At 37.7% G+C, this 19,221-nt stretch overlaps 1 protein-coding gene across 4 annotated transcripts in view; it reads left to right on the top strand.

Annotated features, from left to right (window-relative positions):
* LOC106079149 (uncharacterized) overlaps positions 1-19,221 on the top strand; it is an 80,047-nt gene that overhangs the window by 11,636 nt on the left and 49,190 nt on the right. For all 4 annotated transcript variants that reach the window (XM_056024547.1, XM_056024548.1, XM_056024546.1 and 1 more), the window contains exon 2: positions 4,798-4,915. In XM_056024547.1, coding sequence (XP_055880522.1) covers positions 4,843-4,915 — 73 coding nt within the window. In that variant the 5' untranslated portion in view covers positions 4,798-4,842. The remainder of the gene's footprint in view (positions 1-4,797; positions 4,916-19,221) is intronic.

The raw sequence follows: 19,221 nt of genomic DNA, 5'->3' as shown, positions 1-19,221 counted from the left end.
GCAGATCTCGAGAAGAGGATCTTAGCAGTGGAACTAGGATGGATTTTCTAGAATGATCTCAGGTGTCAATTACAAAGACAGTATCACGAATGAAGAGATAGAAAACAAATTAGACGCCACGATGTCCTGCTAACCATTGTCAAAAAAAAGTAAGCTCAAATTCTATGGCCACATCACACTGTCCTCAGGGCTCGCAAAGACCTTCCTCCAGAGAACAATACCAGGAAGAAGATGAAGAGGAAGACAGAGAAGGCGATATGAAGATAACATCAAAGAATGGACAGGCCTACCAGTGAATGAAATTCTATCAAAGGCAAAGGACAGAGGAATGGAGAAAGACGGTAGACAGATCTTGTGTGGTGCACCGACGGTCAAACAGACAAGGGATAGGTGAAGGTGAAGTTAAATGTGAACCTTGCATAAAACTTATGTTATGGAATAATTGATCTAATTGTTTATAAAGGGCTAATCTCTCATTCAAAACCTCAACAAATGTAGCTACAACTATTCCCTTAAAAAAACAAAAACTTTTAGCTATAATTGTATAGTCTGTTGTACGCTTTCAGTTCACGTGTATAATATGAAACCCTACTTATTAATTGTTGTTCTAAATTATATTCCACTTACACGCATACTAAATAGATGTTTTCTCTTTAAAAAAACTAAACAATCGTTTTTTAACTGTAATTAGTTGGTATGACAGAAATAACTGTAGCAATACAATTTACAAAAAAAAATCTAAAACCATTTTCATAATTGTGTTAAAAAAATATATTAAACAGCCACCTCCCTTACTAAATAGTTTTTTTAGCGGCCCCCGTAAGGGGAAAAAGCCGCTATAAGGTTTGTGCAAAATGTCCGTCTGTCCGTCTGTCTGTCTGTCCGTCTGTCCGTCTGTCACACTCAGATCTCGAAAACTAGAAGAGATATGAAAAATATTATTTCATCATTAAATGCGGCTTCAAAAGTTTAGGTGCAACGGCTACTTTTGGTTTTCTAAAAGCAAACCGTTTAATTTATAAAATTAATTATGCAAGCGATTTGTCATAAAAATACACCAATTCTAAAACAATTACGTAAATGTAAGGGAGGCAATGTTACAATATGCTAACAAATATGGACTATTTTTGTGTATTTTCAGTATCACTAAGTCAAATATATTTTTAAAATGTACAGGAAATGTTTACAACAAATATAAATAATAGTTAAAGATGTTTTTTTCTGGTCAACTAGCTGCTAAAATTAAAAGAAAACATTTCTGTTTGTTTATAAAGGCTAATAATGCATTTTGTATGTAAATATCACACACATTTTTTTAATGGACTTTTTATGCAGCGATTTTCGTGCAGTAGCGTAACGTCGCTATATGATCAGGTAATAAACCAATTCCTTAAACTTTTTTAAAAAATCAAATTTTATTTATTTTTTGATTAGTGCCCCCATCCGAATAAAACAAGATTATTTTTGTGCGTTTTGTCTGTTGGTCGGTCTGTCCGTCACGATTAGATTAAAAAAACTAGAACTCTAAAAGCTATTGAAAATCTGATTTACACTTTAATGTTCCTCCCGTAACATCTCAATAGTTTTAAGTATCTAAAAATTGATTTTGTGCAAAACTAATCAACCCCAACAAATGTTTGTTTGCTCTTCTAATTTATATTACATTCAATTTCCATGCCTAAACGTTGCAAAAACACATTATCAATAATATGTTGTTCCGTTTTTTATGTAAATAGCATATTAATGCTAAATCAAAATCTCTATACTGACTTATATTTCATTAAGTGTAAAAATGTTCCGGATATTGTTTTATAAAACATGAATTATGCCTAATGATTGTTTGAAATCACATAATTTACTAATATTACTCTTATATTATTTGACAATGCGTCACTATAATTTGGTTATTAATATCAAATTTTTCCGTATTTTCATCTTTAAACAAATTTTAAAAATATCGACAATAGGTTGTTCAGGGCTCTAATAAAAAGTAATTTACTAGAATTGATTACTGAAAATTACTTTTTTAGACATTTAATTTTCTTGCTAAAACATAACATAGAAGTTTTGTAATCGATAAAGAAAGTTCCGGATTTTGTTTCTTACAAATCGTCGCCAGAAATTTCCGAATTTATTTAAAAATCTACTAACGCCAAATAATTGTTCGAAATCCCTCTTCTAATTAGTAAACAAATAATCTTCTCATTTACGAAATAATGTTTTTACGGATTTTTATGAAAAATATTTTAACTCACTACTCTCTTACAGTACATTTAACTTTCTACCTAAAACATGTAAAAATCTAATTATCGTTAATATTATGTTCCGATTTTTAAGGAAAACAGAATCCAAACACCAAAGTAAGGTATGAAAATCTCTCCACATGGCTGTAGTACATCTAATTTTTATACGAGACCATCCAAAAAATGTAATTAACGGTATTACATTTATCTGAAATTCTCTTTTTCTTTTACTATTTAAACAAACATCCGCAACAATTTATTATATAAACTTTTCAATTGTGTTCATACCTAAAAATTATTGCGATGTTTTGAAACGTAAAATAAAGGTTAATCAATTTTTAATAACTTTTAGTTGTTCTTTTTTTATATCAAGATGACGGACAGACCGACTGACAGACAAAACGCAAAAACAATGCGGCTTTGATCCTTTTTAAATAAATTCTATTAGAACTCAGTGCACCAATGTCTATGAACCCTTGTTAAATATCTCGTGTAAATAAAGACATTTTTTTTATGGTACGTCATATGAATGGACTCTTTAAATGTAGGCTAATGTTAAAAGAACGCACTCGGTGCACCAATGTCTATTAACCCTCAAAAAATTGCTCGTATTGATGAAAACATATTTTAGTCTAACTAAGCCTTGTGACGTAATGTTTTTTTTTCCTTTGACGTCATATGGAATGAATTCTTGAAATGAAATGCTAAAAGAACGCACTCGGTGCACTGCACCAATGTCTATGAACACTCGATAAATGGCTCTTATTGATGAAGGCGATTTTTAGTCTAGCTAGACCGTGTGACGTAGTGTTTTTTTTCCCTCTGACGTTATATGGAATTAATTCTTCAAATGAAATGAAAAAAGAACTCGGTATAGTAATGTTTATTAAGCCTCGTTATGTGTATTTTTATGAAAAAAAAAACTGCTTGCATTGTTGATTTTAAATATTAAATTTTTCGCTTTCTGAAATGAAAAAAAAAATCGTTAGATCAGAAATTGAAAAGGTCTAAAATGTCATGATGTAGGATTTTCAATATGTTTTCTAGATAGACCACACAAAACTAATAGCGGCTATTACCCTTTCTTGGGACACCAAAAATGGGGCAAACCTTATAACCCCTAATAAGTCTGGTATTGGCCACATTTGGAATGTTAATAGAATAGTCTAGAATAGCCTAGATATATAGTAGCTAATAAAATTGATCTAAATTAAGAGGAATATTCATGCCATTATTTTGTTTTTACTTGAAAAAAAATGTAATTATGAGATCCTCGGGTGCTGCTATCTAGATCTTTAAATAACACGAAATAATACATATTAAATCTCGTTAAAATGTAGGTACAAACAATTTACATTTCTAGTGGGTTTGTTTTTTATAAAAAAAATAAACCATTTCTAGTAACTGTTGGTTGTTAAAACACTAGAAAACTAATACAAAGTAATATACTTAGGTTTTAAACGTTTTCAACACTTGACAAAAACTCTTTGTATACATCGATTTAATGACTCTAGAAATGACTCTAGAAATGACTCTAGAAATAACTATATAGAAATGACTCTAGAAATGACTATATAGAAATGACTCTTGAAATGACTATATAGAAATGACTCTTGAAATGACTATATAGAAATGACTCTAGAAATGACTCTAGAAATGACTCTAGAAATGACTATATAGAAATGACTCTAGAAATGACTATATAGAAATGACTCTTGAAATGACTATATAGAAATGACTCTAGAAATGACTCTAGTAATGACTATATAGAAATGACTCTAGAAATGACTCTAGAAATGACTCTAGAAATGACTATATAGAAATGACTATATAGAAATGACTCTAGAAATGACTCTAGAAATGACTATATAGAAAGCTTGTCTTCGTCTCCTAAGATTAATCAAGAGTACAGCATGTCACGTGGCTACGTAGTCCTGCCACATCATCCAGTAGCGTAGACATGACCATTTTCCACCTGTGGTCGATTTACATATAAGAATCTTTTTTTTTTCCCTAATAACACATCCACAGCTCTGTGATCTGATGAGCAGCCTCCAATCTAATGCTCACTTAGAAAATAATGTGTGCGAACCGTTTGTGTTAAGGAATAGGTGTGATTTGAACCAAAGAAACAGTTATAGGTGTGATTTGAACCAAAGAAACAGTTATAGGTGTGATTTGAACCAAAGAAACAGTTATAGGTGTGATTTGAACCAAAGAAACAGTTATAGGCGTGATTTGAACCAAAGAAACAGTTACACAAACTTTGTGGACACTTTTAAAAACCATTCTATAATTAGATCTAAGAGACATTCTCTTTATCTACAGAAGTAGCCTTTGATGTCCATCTGGGCTCTGGGAATTTGTAACTCTCCACATTGTCTTCACTGCATGCTTGATTTCACAAAACACATTTCATTTTAAGAAAAACTGTTTCTAGCATTGAATTATTAAATGTAGATGAAAATATTTTAATGTTTTTAGTTTTCTGTATTTCTTTTTCTATAAATTGTATCAATAGCCATGGTACAACTTTTTGTTTATTGTCTAACAGAACCCAAGGAGATTTCCCTACACACCCAACTATTACCTAGCTGGAATGGGTTCCACTATGCCTTCAGGTCTTGGCTATTTAAACAGCTTAGGATACGCTAACAGTCTATTTTCTCCAGGTATTTATGATAGCAAAATTATAATTAGAAATAGTACAGTTGTATATTGTCTCAACAATATAATTGTAAAAAAAAAAAAAACCTTTGTAAAAATATTTTTTTTTTAATACCGTCAGCTTCTTGAAGAATGATTTTTCCAATTAGACCAGCGGCATGTATGTCAATACAATTTTTTATTGGTATCTTCATTACACATATCTTATTAAGATCTCAAATCTAGACGTAATCTATGTAAGATTTACGATAAAGAATAAGCAAACTTAAGATAATCTATCAATAAACTTTAAGCAGCTTTAAATTTAATAAACAATTCAGTTATTTTTTTTACTCCATTTTAAAGCCAAACTTAAATTTAATTCTTTTTTACTCTGAAAACGGTCAAATTAAACTTTCCTTCATATGACCAACGAGCTAGTAATTCTTTTCTCAGCAATATACATCAACAGAAATATATAGGAAAAAATTAGAGTCGTTTTTTGATATAAGCATTCTAGTTTCCTGGTTGCAGATTTCATGAAGTTCAGACTTGAGGTGTCACGAAACGTTCAGCTATTGCATTCAGTTTGTTTCTAGATGGAAGACTTTCAAGGCCAGAGTTGACATGCAAATGAGTTGATTGATTCCCCATGAGCTCTAAAACTAGTTGAGATGTTACCAGAAGAGGGGCAAGAGGTACTATAGAAGAGGGGCAAGAGGTACTATAGAAGAGTGGCAAGAGGTACTATAGAAGAGGGGCAAGAGGTACTATAGAAGAGGGGCAAGGGGTACTATAGAAGAGGGGCAAGAGGTACTATAGAAGAGGGGCAAGAGGTACTATAGAAGAGGGGCAAGAGGTACTATAGAAGAGGGGCAAGAGGTACTATAGAAGAGGGGCAAGGGGTACTATAGAAGAGGGGCAAGAGGTACTATAGAAGAGGGGCAAGAGGTACTATAGAAGAGGGGCAAGAGGTACTATAGAAGAGGGGCAAGGGGTACTATAGAAGAGGGGCAAGGGGTACTATAGAAGAGGGGCAAGAGGTACTATAGAAGAGGGGCAAGGGGTACTATAGAAGAGGGGCAAGAGGTACTATAGAAGAGGGGCAAGAGGTACTATAGAAGAGGGGCAAGAGGTACTATAGAAGAGGGGCAAGAGGTACTATAGAAGAGGGGCAAGAGGTACTATAGAAGAGGGGCAAGAGGTACTATAGAAGAGGGGCAAGGGGTACTATAGAAGAGGGGCAAGAGGTACTATAGAAGAGGGGCAAGGGGTACTATAGAAGAGGGGCAAGAGGTACTATAGAAGAGGGGCAAGAGGTACTATAGAAGAGGGGCAAGGGGTACTATAGAAGAGGGGCAAGAGGTACTATAGAAGAGGGGCAAGAGGTACTATAGAAGAGGGGCAAGAGGTACTATAGAAGAGGGGCAAGAGGTACTATAGAAGAGGGGCAAGAGGTACTATAGAAGAGGGGCAAGAGGTACTATAGAAGAGGGGCAAGAGGTACTATAGAAGAGGGGCAAGAGGTACTATTTAAAGACTTAGAGAGTATTCAGTTTTGAGAGGGCGATGACTAGATACATTGACATTGAATTGTATTGTCTATTTATGTTGCTTCTATAGTATTAAAGTGATTTCTAGCTTTGAGTTTACACTTTAAAGTAGTATCTCCGGCTTCACAATATTGTTTGAGAATTAAGAAACTTTTTAAATGGTGAAAACAAAACGAAATAGAACTTACACATGTTGTCTGGTAACTTATTATGAACATATCATCAAGACATTTTGCTGTCATCTGATCTTGCTCAAATTGTATCAAGAGGCACTGTAATAAGACCCTAATATGAATTAATGATTTTCCAGAAACCTTATTTTAAACAGTTTGGAAGTTGTCAAGAGAAAGTGAGCCATAATGGAAACAAATGGCACAACCAAAACAATGCACATCCTTGAGCATCATCTAATATTATAATCTTTAACAACCTAATGCATGAATTTTAGAAATAGCTATTGATATAAATGCTTTGAAAAAAATGTGTAGATCTGCAACAGAATGCTTTAAAGTGATAATTTAGAAAGTAATTATTTTGTAATCATCATTGTAACACAAGTAGCCCTCATATTTTTCACACAGATTATGTACATTTTCAAAAACTGTAACATCATAATTACTAAAACAACCAATATCCACCTTGATCTAGACGAATATTTCAGGGTGGGAGCAAACTGTGATGGGCCCTTTTTTTATCTTAGAGAATGCTAGTTCTTTCACGGCCAGTTGTAATGAACAGTTTCCTATTCTTGGAGAATTGAGTCCTATTTTCATAAGACAAATACAGTCTTATCATGACACTTCCTAAAACAGAATTTTAAATAGCGAGATAACAGACGAGGCAAGGTTGGAACGGTGTCGCCCACCCAGCCATTCGGTAGCGTCTCAGATACTGACAAGTTGTAGCACCTCCTGTCCGAATATTACTGACAACCAGTCCAACTCCTGGCCTTCATGTGGATTTAGATTTTTAGCCCGCAGGAACTGTTACTACTAACACGAGAAGTGGCAAAGGCAAGCAACTGGCAGCTAAATCAAATCTTTGTCAATCAAGTGTAAACAATGTATCATTGCTTGTTTTTAAGTAATACTTTGTGTTATGACATTATAACATGTCAACAAGGTCAACCAATCTACCATGTCACTTTGTGATATGACATTATAACATGTCAACAAGGTCAACAAATCTACCATGTCACTTTGTGATATGACATTATAACATGTCAACAAGGTCAACAAATCTCTACCCTGTCACTTTGTGATATGACATTATAACATGTCAACAAGGTCAACAAATCTACCATGTCACTTTGTGATATGACATTTTAACATGTCAACAAGGTCAACCAATCTACCCTGTCACTTTGAGATATGACATTATAACATGTCAACAAGTCAACCAATCTCTACCCTGCCACTTTGTGATATGACATTATAACATGTCAACAAGGTCAACCAATCTCTACCCTGTCACTTTGTGATATGCATTATAACATGTCAACAAGGTCAACCAATCTTTACCATGTCACTTTGTGATATGACATTATAACATGTCAACAAGGTCAACCAATCTTTACCATGTCACTTTGTGATATGACATTATAACATGTCAACAAGGTCAACCAATCTCTACCCTGTCACTTTGTGATATGCATTATAACATGTCAACAAGGTCAACCAATCTTTACCATGTCACTTTGTGATATGACATTATAACATGTCAACAAGGTCAACCAATCTTTACCATGTCACTTTGTGATATGACATTATAACATGTCAACAAGGTCAACCAATCTCTACCCTGTCACTTTGTGATATGACATTATAACAAGTCAACAAGGTCAACCAATCTCTACCCTGTCACTTTGTGATATGACATTATAACATGTCAACAAGGTCAACCAATCTACCATGTCACTTTGTGATATGACATTGTTTGTTATTATATTTCAACCGTAACCCCCGCACACACACAGTGACACACACAGTGACACACACAGTGACACACACAGTGACACACACAGTGACACACAGAGTGACACACAGAGTGACACACAGAGTGACATACACATAGACAACCGCTTTCAAACTATTCGGTCCATTTTATTACAAAGCTTAAATCAAGCTCTGTCTGTCTGGTAAAAAGTTTGTACACGTTATTTCCCAATTTCGGATTAAGCTGAAATGTTGCACAATTATTACTCTTACACGATGTGAAGAAACAAGTCCTTTTAAGTATCAACTGTCTTTTATTGTGCAGCATTCAAACAGAACCTATTGACAAGGCTAACATTATCTACAGAACCTATTGACAAGGCTAACATTATCTACAGAACCTATTGACAAGGCTAACATTATCTACAGAACCTATTGACAAGGCTAACATTATCTACAGAACCTATTGACAAGGCTAACATTATCTACAGAACCTATTGACAAGGCTAACATTATCTACAGAACCTATTGACAAGGCTAACATTATCTACAGAACCTATTGACAAGGCTAACATTATCTACAGAACCTATTGACAAGGCTAACATTATCTACAGAACCTATTGACAAGGCTAACATTATCTACAGAACCTATTGACAAGGCTAACATTATCTACAGAACCTATTGACAAGGCTAACATTATCTACAGAACCTATTGACAAGGCTAACATTATCTACAGAACCTATTGACAAGGCTAACATTATCTACAGAACCTATTGACAAGGCTAACATTATCTACAGAACCTATTGACAAGGCTAACATTATCTACAGAACCTATTGACAAGGCTAACATTATCTACAGAACCTATTGACAAGGCTAACATTATCTACAGAACCTATTGACAAGGCTAACATTATCTACAGAACCTATTGACAAGGCTAACATTATCTACAGAACCTATTGACAAGGCTAACATTATCTACAGAACCTATTGACAAGGCTAACATTATCTACAGAACCTATTGACAAGGCTAACATTATCTACAGAACCTATTGACAAGGCTAACATTATCTACAGAACCTATTGACAAGGCTAACATTATCTACAGAACCTATTTACAAGGCTAACATTATCTACAGAACCTATTGACAAGGCTAACATTATCTACAGAACCTATTGACAAGGCTAACATTATCTACAGAACCTATTGACAAGGCTAACATTATCTACAGAACCAACTCCAACTTCTTGTGTACAACACACTCGTGACTTCCCGCAAGTCCCATAACTCCCCGGTACCCAACACTTGACCGTGTGTCACGGTTGACCACACATAGTAACCGTGTCACAACACACGACAACACAAAAATCAATTTTAAAAAATTTAACCAAACAGTTTATTAACTTTTGGTAATTAATTATTTTGTATGGTAACTTGAACAATTGAACGAAATCGTACTTGACAGATGTGGTAATATAAGTTGCATTAGTCCCCTTGAGCCCTGTGTTAAAAATATTTTTATGCATTTAAAATCGATAATGTAAACATTCTTGTTTTTATTTGATTTAGTCTAAAGAGAAGCGGAAGTGACATAAATGAGGTTGTTAGAGGTTCAGTTAGGGGACAAAATAATATACAAGAGGTTCTATTGCTATTCTCGTACTTTTGAAATGCTTTATAAGTAGAGTTTGAGTTTTGAGTTTTTTGGCACATCGGCACACTTTAGGTCATGTCGTGGTTTATAAGTAGAAATACCGAAAAAAAACAACAAAGGTTTGATTGAAAGCTTGCGGTTTTTCGCGAATTATCAGTTTTCAGGTTGCGAATATGTCAAATCGGGTTCTTATAAAGCGTCTAGAAGGTAAAATGAATCTGTGTTCGAAATTTAATGCGACAGTCTAATAGATCTCATGATCAATCAGTGAGTGAGTTAGTGGTGCTTACAAATATATAATACATAAATTGATACCTTTAAAAATACTATAACACGAAAAACATAAAAATACCTTTTTAGTAAATGTTAGATTTAAATAATTATGAAACATCTTTTTACCCCGCCCCTTTCCCCACGAGAAAAAAATCCTTGCTAAGCAAATGTATAAATCTACAAGATTTTATGATAGGCATTTATATCTAGACTTACAAGACAGTGCGCTAACTGTTCCTGAATATTCATTGATTCTCTTTCTTCACTAGGACCTACATGGGGAATCGGAAATACCCCAAGACGTAAAGTTTGTTTGAGATAAATATTTCCTTAGTCAAATATAAATTAATTTCTTTTTATAATTTGAAAATTATAACTGCCAAACTAAAGTTTTTACCAACATGCTAGTTATTCTTTTCCCACGATATACATCAACTAACAAATGTCTAGGAAAATCCCTAGAGCCGTTTTCAAGATCCGTGTTTACCTAGGTTTTTGAGTTTTGAGTCCATGTTTTAGGTTTTAGTTTCCACAAGTTACGAGTTTAATAGAAGTATTGTAAAAAGCTTCAGTCTATCCTTCAGTGTGGAATGGTCGAATATTATAAATGCACCACAATTTGGTCTCCTCCACTCCTAGACACACAAACAAGGAATGAAGGAATGTTTACGTAGAACTACAATCCATTCATTAGTTCATTCAAAGTCAGCCAACAAAAAGGCATAGATAGTAAACCGTTACCCAACAAAATGACAGTTTGTGATTAGCAAGTTTGAATGTTAGCTTCATGTCTAAATAATAATAATAATAATTACTTGCCTATTAAAAAGTAAAATGTTCTGCCCATAAACTACTAGCAAAGGAACAACAAGGTTGCATTGAAGAGTCGATGGGCTGTAAATTACAGCTAACTATTGATGGTATAATATTGCACCAAGCTAACAGAAGGAAAAGAAACTTACACATGTGCTACATCGACTACAAAAAAGCATTCGACTCAATTCCGCATAATTGGATATAAAAAACCTTTGAAATTCATAGAATCAACCCAAACAAAATAATTAATTTCCACCCAATCTTGGATCAAGCTGAAATTTAGCACACTTATTCTTTTTTTAACTGAAAAACAAGAATCAATTTTAAAAAATGTTAATAAACTATTGGTAATTAATTATTTTGTTTGGTATTGAACAAGGGAAAGAAATCGTACTTGACAGACAGAATACGTTGAAATACTCCCCTTGAGGCTTTTAAGCCAAGAGTGAACTAATGTTTTTTAAAGCGATCACGGCAATATTTACACGGATAGCCTTCTCCCCTTTTCCGTACTGGTCTAGACAAGGGTTCCCCTACCAAATAGCGCGGACAAAATATATTTTCATTCAAAAACTACTTTAGATATCGTAAAATTTTAATAGAGCCAATATTTTTTTTCCTTCAAAGATATCATTATTTTTCTGTAATTTTGCAGTAAACACTTCATCATCATCATCATCAAACTCCATTAGAGTGAGGGCTTGAGAGGCTCAAATTCTCTCTTGCAAAAGCCCTGGACAGAAACCCTGCTGTCTTGCGTAGTGCATAAATGTCACTATACAGGTCGAGAATTTTGAGTTACCCAGACCTGTCGAGACGGAAATCAGCAAGTCTGGGGCAGTCAAACAGAATATGAGGCACATTTTCCTCTTCTTTCCCGCAGCGGGGGCACCGTGAATCAAAATGAGGCTATAGCCGCGAGAAATATGAGCCAACAGGACAGTGGTCTGTCATGCACTGTGCTATAATAGCTTGCTCAGTCCTGGACAGCCTCCACCACGGGGAAGTGCGGTCAGGGCGCCTCATGCGCTCCCAGACTCCACGGGCTTTTTGGGACTTGTCCCAGCACTCAAACCACTTTTCCATTTGTTTTTTTTTTTTTTTTTTGTATTATAGCCAGGGCTTAATGAAAGCTTGCAGTCTGCTCAGTGGGTGGAATTTGCCCTCCCTGGTGGGCCAAAGAGTCTGCAGTTGTGTTGCCAGTCACACCTATGTGACTCGGTACCCACTGCATTATTACAGGGGTGCCATAGCGTTGTCTAATGTTATGTGAAGCCATGATGACAGTGTTGATATTGGGGGCCATGGTCCGGGGCTTTGCAAAGCCTGTAGTACAGATTTTGAGTCAGTGACCACAACAATCTGTGTTGCCCTCAAATGTCCCTCGCCGAGTTGAGAGTCTATGACTTTTAAGGCGTCACAGACTGCCATGGTCTCCACATCAAAACTGCAAACACTACCACATGGTCCAAAGATTTTGACTCTGTAAGAGCCAAGAAAGTCGATGTAGGCTCCATAGCCTGCTATTCCAGAATCTATTGATGCCGACCCATCAGTGTATGCGAAAATAGCTCTGGGCTTGAAGGTATTAATGGTCTCCAGAGCTAGGATTTGAAGGTTGTTAGATGAACGGTTTTGCGTAGTGGCATTAGGGTCTACTAATTTCAAGCGTATGTCTGGGGTCGTTGGGCGGCACCAAGGGGAAGGGGATGAAAGCGTTGAATGTTTTGTCGGTTGGTGGAGAGGCCAGCTTCATCGGATAGTCTAGTGGCATGATGCATAAAAGACTGCATCTGGATACGTCTTCTGCATCTCCAACCATCCACTATTTTTCTAGCTGGGAGGTATTCATCCAGCCTTTTATACCGCTCATAGCAGGTCAGTACTGACCTTTCCCTCCTAAGGTTTAGTGGACCTATATTAGCCATTATTTCAGCCGCATTTACTGGAATTGTCCTAAAGGTTCCACAGACAAATCTTATTGCTTGGGACACTATTTTATCAAGTTGTTCAAAAGCAGTCCTAGAGCCATAAATTTGCACAGGTAGGCTGTAGTCTATCTGTGATCGGACTGCTCTAAATACAGGGATCGGAGCATGTCTGCTCGGGCTCCCCACTTCGTGGACGCCAGCTTCCGCACAATGCAAAGTTTTCCTGAGGCCTTTCTTACAACATCCTGGATGTGCTCACACATTTTTAGTTTGCGATCTAAAGTTACACCAAGGTAATGGGGTAGCTTTTCCATGCTGAGAGCCATTCCGTTGAGGGAGAGCTGGAAAGGTTGCCCGAGAATGCCAGTCCCGAGCGTGAACAGAGAATAGACGGTCTTGGAGGTGTTTATTTCTAGCCTCCATTTTTGTGATTATGAGCAGAGCGTATGGAGATCTTCTTGTAACACTTTTTGTATAGAGGTTGCGCTCCTTCCGGATTTCCAAAGGACAATATCATCAGCATATAGCAGCTTTTGGCATATTAGTTGAGCCGGTAGGGCGCATGACAGGACGGAGCCCTGGGGGAGGCCGTGCTCGAGGGTCATTTCCCCTGAGACTTCGTACATCCTTGTTCTTATTGTACGCTCGTGTAGGAAGTCTCTATTCCTAGTAATATATCCGTCCCCGCACCCTCACGGCTCTTATCTTATGAAGCAAACCAGGCCGCCATACTTTATCATAAGCCTGTTTTAAGTCAATGAAGACTGCGTGTGTGCTTTCGGTCCTTTGGAATCCATCTGCTACGCTCTGCACTTGGTCTATAGCGGACATTCCAGCCCTGAAACCAGCCTGTTCTGGAGCTATAAGACGGGTACTCTCAAGGTACCAAACCAGACGCTCATTTACCATTTTTTCAGCGATCTTTCCCACACAAGATGTGAGTGAGATGGGCCTGTAGCCCTCAGCAGTGGAAGCATCTTTTCCCTTTTTTGGTATAGGAATAATGGTGGCACGTTTCCAGGCCCTGTCATCTGCCCAGGTTCTATTTACGAATGCCAAGAGCACGGCCCTTCCTTTCCTCCCTACATGCATAAGCATTTCGGGGGCGATACCATCCGGCCCGGGAGCCTTTTTAAGCTGGCATTTCCTTATGGCAGCATTAAGCTCGCCTGTCGAGAAGGGGAGTTCATCGTTCCCTAAGCACTTTCGGTCTGTGGTTCCTTTCGGTCTTTTTTTTTCATCAGCTTTGCGAGCTTTATCAATGGCTTTGGACATTGGGGACTTCTTGACAGCCTTGTTGATCTTAAAAAAATATTTTTTCAACAAGGTGGCAATTTTCTTCTTTGATGAAATTTTTACCCCAATGGGTGAAGATAATGGGGTTGCTGTTTTCGTACGCCCAGCATTTTCGAGATTTCTCAGAAGACTCCAAGCCTTAGAGCTATCCCTTAGGTTTAACCTTGCACAGGTGTTGGTCTGCCTGAGTGTTGGATTGTTTGGGTTCTTTTGGACCTTTTTGTATGCCCTTCTCCGAGCCAGAACAAGTTTGTTGATTTCAGCCGTCCAAAAGTTTTTGAATTTTTTACAAGGGTAAGTTCGAGGAATAAACTTTTTAGCCATGCCCAGGATAGCTGTTGTTATTTGACGGTACACAAGGTCGACAGAGCTAGACTCTACATGGATTTTTTCAAGGGCATTGTCGACAGCTGTCTCGTATCCTTTTCAATAAGCCTTACTATAGCACCACTTTCGTGGTTCTTTAGTGGTCTTGGTGTTCATTTTAGAAAGAGTGGCAGTCAGTAATATTGGAAGGTGGTCACTACCAATATCGCCTAGTACTTGATAAGTTATGACAGATTCCAAGTTAGCAGTGACTAAAGAAAGATCTGGTTGCTATAGTGAACCATAGCTAGCATGCAGAAGAGTAGGGGGAGAGTGTTTGTTTTGCAGAAGAAAAAGGTTAGTAGAATTGCACAAGTCATGAACTTTTTTACCAGACTGATCAGTGTCATCATAGCCCCAGGAAGGTGAATGGGCATTTAGATCTCCAGCTATGATAGTGTCTACAGTTATTGTCTCTCTGACATCTAAAGCCAGTTCTTGTTTTGGTGGATTATAAACATTGATGCACTTGAAGCGTCTATTATTTTTCCAAATTTCTAATACCAAAGTGTCTGTTCTCCCATGACTCAAGCCTGTGGGCACTTTCTTGGCGACCATTAGCCACCAATGTAACCAGGCCTCGGCAATTCCCACAGAAGCAGGGGAAAACAGAGTAACCGGGTATTGAGACACTTCTTTTTTTCATCTATCAGACATTCTTGTAGTAAGGCAACATCCACACACTCTTTGTGGAGCAGGTTAGTTATTTCAAGTGTCTTTAGAATAAGTCCTCGGACGTTACATTGAAGGACTTTGAAAGTTTTAGTATCAGATTTGGAAATTAGGGGATCATGTTGCTTTATCTTTCCACCTAAATTAGTGTGGGGGATACTTACTTTCTAGTATGAGGTGTTTGTGTTGGGTTAATTTTTTCTGAATCTTTTGGTTTTTTAATTGTTGTGTTTGTTTGGGGGAAAAAGGATGTTATCAGGGTTTGTGTGTTGGGAAGAACGGTAGCTCTTTTTTCACAACGTGGCCCGTTCTCCCTATTTACCAACGTTGCGAGGCGATTAGTAGCACATTTTTCGAGGCCAGGCCTAATGCCCTTTACCTGGCCAGCGGAGCCTGTTAGGGTCTGCTCAGACCCGCTTTTCTTTGTAATTTTACTCGACATTGGTATGGGTTCCTCCAGGGGGAGGAGATTTGGGTTGCCCCTTACAGCGAGCAGTGAAAAAAAGTCCCGACATGAACATTGTACTATGAATCGATCGAAAGATCAGTTAATTCAACCACTCGCTCGTATGGGCAGGGTTTAATCCACGAAAGTGTAGTGAGGCAGGAGACCTTTTTTTTAAAGCCACCAGTTTCGGGCCTGCTAATTTTGATGGCTTGATCCTCCACTAGTCTCCAGGGCGGCGGCTGGTCAGTTCAGCATTAGCTAAAGCCCCGACAGACACAAATCCCTACACCAGACGAGCGTGCAGGGGTTATGTCGATCAGAGCTTAGCATTACCCAGACCTCACCAGCAGAACTCTGCACCAGGAGAGCATGAGAGCCTGCTAGAAAGTTGGGGCTCCCGCAACGTTAGCCTTTATCAGAGCACCCTGAGAGCAAAGGGTGGACTTACTCCAGTTACCAGGGGACACCACGAGGAGGTCGGCGGGCACTGTCCCCCGCAGGAAACACTTAAGATATCTTAAAATACTTAAAATATAAATATGCAACATTATTCAAAAATATAAATAATTTGTAAATATATCATTTATTTATATTCGAAAAATGCAACTCTAAAATCCTCTAACATACTTCCATACTTGTCAGATTTACACACATACACATGCACACTTTCACAAAGTTAAATTGTATGCAATTTCACATAGAAACTCCATCAGTGGCTTGAACATTATGAATAAAGCTGCAAGACGTCTGTCAAGATGGAGTTGTACGTTGTCTTGCAGCTTGACTTCTTTCTGTAGCACTGGACCTCAGAACCTTTTTCTCAGTGTTCTGGTCTCTGAAGAAGTGAGAGATTCACTGGTAGATATTGGGGTGAACACTGTCAATAGACAGCTGAAATGCATGATACCATCCCTCCACTGGATATTTTGTACTCGTTCTCTAGTATTCCCTTATGCTATCGGAAATCTTGGAGTCACTCTTGCGGTTTCATCTCTGGCGACCAATATAGTTGTACTCCCAATAATCATAACATCTACAACATCTGTCAGAGCATCGGTAATTTCTTCGAAAGCAGTATTTACAAATAAGAAAAGGGATCGCCAGCTGAACGTATCCTGACACACCTAAAAGTTTGCCAATGTTGAGGCAAGAAACGCCTTGGTTTGATCAAAGAGAGTGTGACAAGTCAAAAACTCGCTGTCAGAGTCACTCTAATTTATCACAGCATTAATTATTATTTTTCCTTATTTATTTATTTTATTTTAATTATTTGTCCATCCTACCCCTGAATTCTTCACCCGCCACACCTTTTCCTCTCCAGGCTAGACTTAGTTGACCACCTTGGAGATAGCTAAGGCGCGTCCTTTCATTTATCTGCCCTTGATCGGGGAAAGGTAGACACACAATCTCTTTTGTCTTCCCGCCGGATGTCTGAAGGACGATCGCGGTTGACACCACCTTGGTTTGAATGCAAGCTAATCCTTCTCCCCCCCCCTTCTCTCACGTCTCTCTTTGATCTAAGAGATTACCCTGGTCAACACACCGCGTGATACTCCAAGGTGCGGCTCTTGTCGGACTTCACCCACGTGTAAGATAATTCTTAGCCTAGGACATTTCCGGTGTCCGCCCACACTTTTCAGGCATATATATATAGTAAACCAACTCAAATCACCCTCTCTTTCTCATTCGAGCTGAGCTATCGAGTCTGGACTATATCACTTATTCTTTCTCCTAGAGGAATACCTGGTGCCTCCCTCAGGTGTCTGCCTATTTATCGGATTACTTACCTGCCTATTTGCCTACTGGCCTATCTATGTGCTTAGTGCTATTCAGCACTGTACTTTCCTATTGAGCATCATCTACCGCCTACGGAGATCTACTCAACTCTACTATTTGGCGCTATCGGCATTGCCCGCCTATTCGACAGCCCACCTGTCAAGCTATTAGGTGCGACGTCCCTATAGACCAGATCTGTGTGAGACGTCATAGCTACGCCAACCCTCTGCAACTCACTGGACATATCCTGTTACCTACACTGCCCACGGCAGATCAGCTCTGCCCGCAGTAACCTTGTGCCCACGGTATCCGGCCACCCGCCATACTGTGCCCACTACAGATACTAGAACTTGGGACTGAGACTCCACAAGAACTATATCGCCGGCGTCCCTCTATCCGCTAGAGCGCCACCTCCAGCTGCAGAACCTCAAGCCAGGACACAGCCAGCTGCGACATCAACAGGACAACCAGCTAAGTCAGAGGACAAAGTGACATACTCTCTTATTACGTGCAAGAGTGATGATTAAACATAGAATATACTAGAGATAGATGCAAACCCTCCCCCTTTTTATTATTATATGTATATTTATGTAAATAAATATCCTTTATTTCAACTTTTGTATCTATCTTTCATTGCCTTGTCTCGTTGCGTGTCTGCTCCCGATTCATATGCTGATAAGTGGGGGTGTGATAGCTTTAAAAATAGTCATCCCCTAGACATAAAACGTGCCAAACACACGTCACATTACCCCACCTGTCACAGAGAGATGCCGAAGATAAGATTGCTGATTTTACTATAACACACGTGTAACATACAAATCATCATAAACCTAACCGTTGAACCACATTTCAAAACATTTGTTATGCAATTTAAACATTGATGAAAAAAAGTAAAATGAGATAGAAATGTATTTAAAGTACTCTCTTTCTCTGCAAATGTGGCATGCTTTTAGATCTATTACTATTGAAGAAGATAGAGACTAGAGACCTCAACAAAAATGCTACTCAGGACCTTTACTTACTAAATTCCAGTACCTTTATACACAACATATATATGTCCGCGTTATTTTGTCGGGAAATTTCGCGCTATTTTGTCGGGTCACCCTAGACAAGTGATAGGATCATAGCCCATTGAGAAATCTAAAAGCATGAAATTGAACTAAACTAAAACAATTGGTAAAAATATTTGTAATCGCATAGATTTATTATTGTTAGTCTAGATGTATTACAAATTTAATCTCATCACTGATCTAAACTAATTGATACACTTAATATAAGCTTTGTTGTTTTTTTTTTAAGTTTTTTTTTTTTTTTTTTGTTTTCTCTTAAAGGTTTTGTTAAGTAGGAAGTGATAAAAAAAATTGACATAAGACCCAGTGGCGTCACTAGGGGGATGCGGGGGGGTGGTGGTGCGGGCCGCACCGGATGACACCAACCCTAGTGACGCCACTGAATGACCTATTATAGTAGTAATTACTTAAAGGAACGTAGCGTGTCTTCGGGTTAACATTGTACATCATGAACATTCAATGAACCCCACAGACTCCTTCCTAGAAAGTGTTTTAATTATGTTTGCCTGCGATCATTAACATAACAATGCATTAGGTCC

The sequence above is a fragment of the Biomphalaria glabrata genome, chromosome 3, assembly GCF_947242115.1.
Source record: "Biomphalaria glabrata chromosome 3, xgBioGlab47.1, whole genome shotgun sequence".
In the NCBI taxonomy this organism is placed as follows: Eukaryota; Metazoa; Mollusca; class Gastropoda; family Planorbidae; genus Biomphalaria; species Biomphalaria glabrata.
Note: the sequence above shows the minus strand (reverse complement) of the source record. Positions and strands in the feature narration are given on the sequence as shown.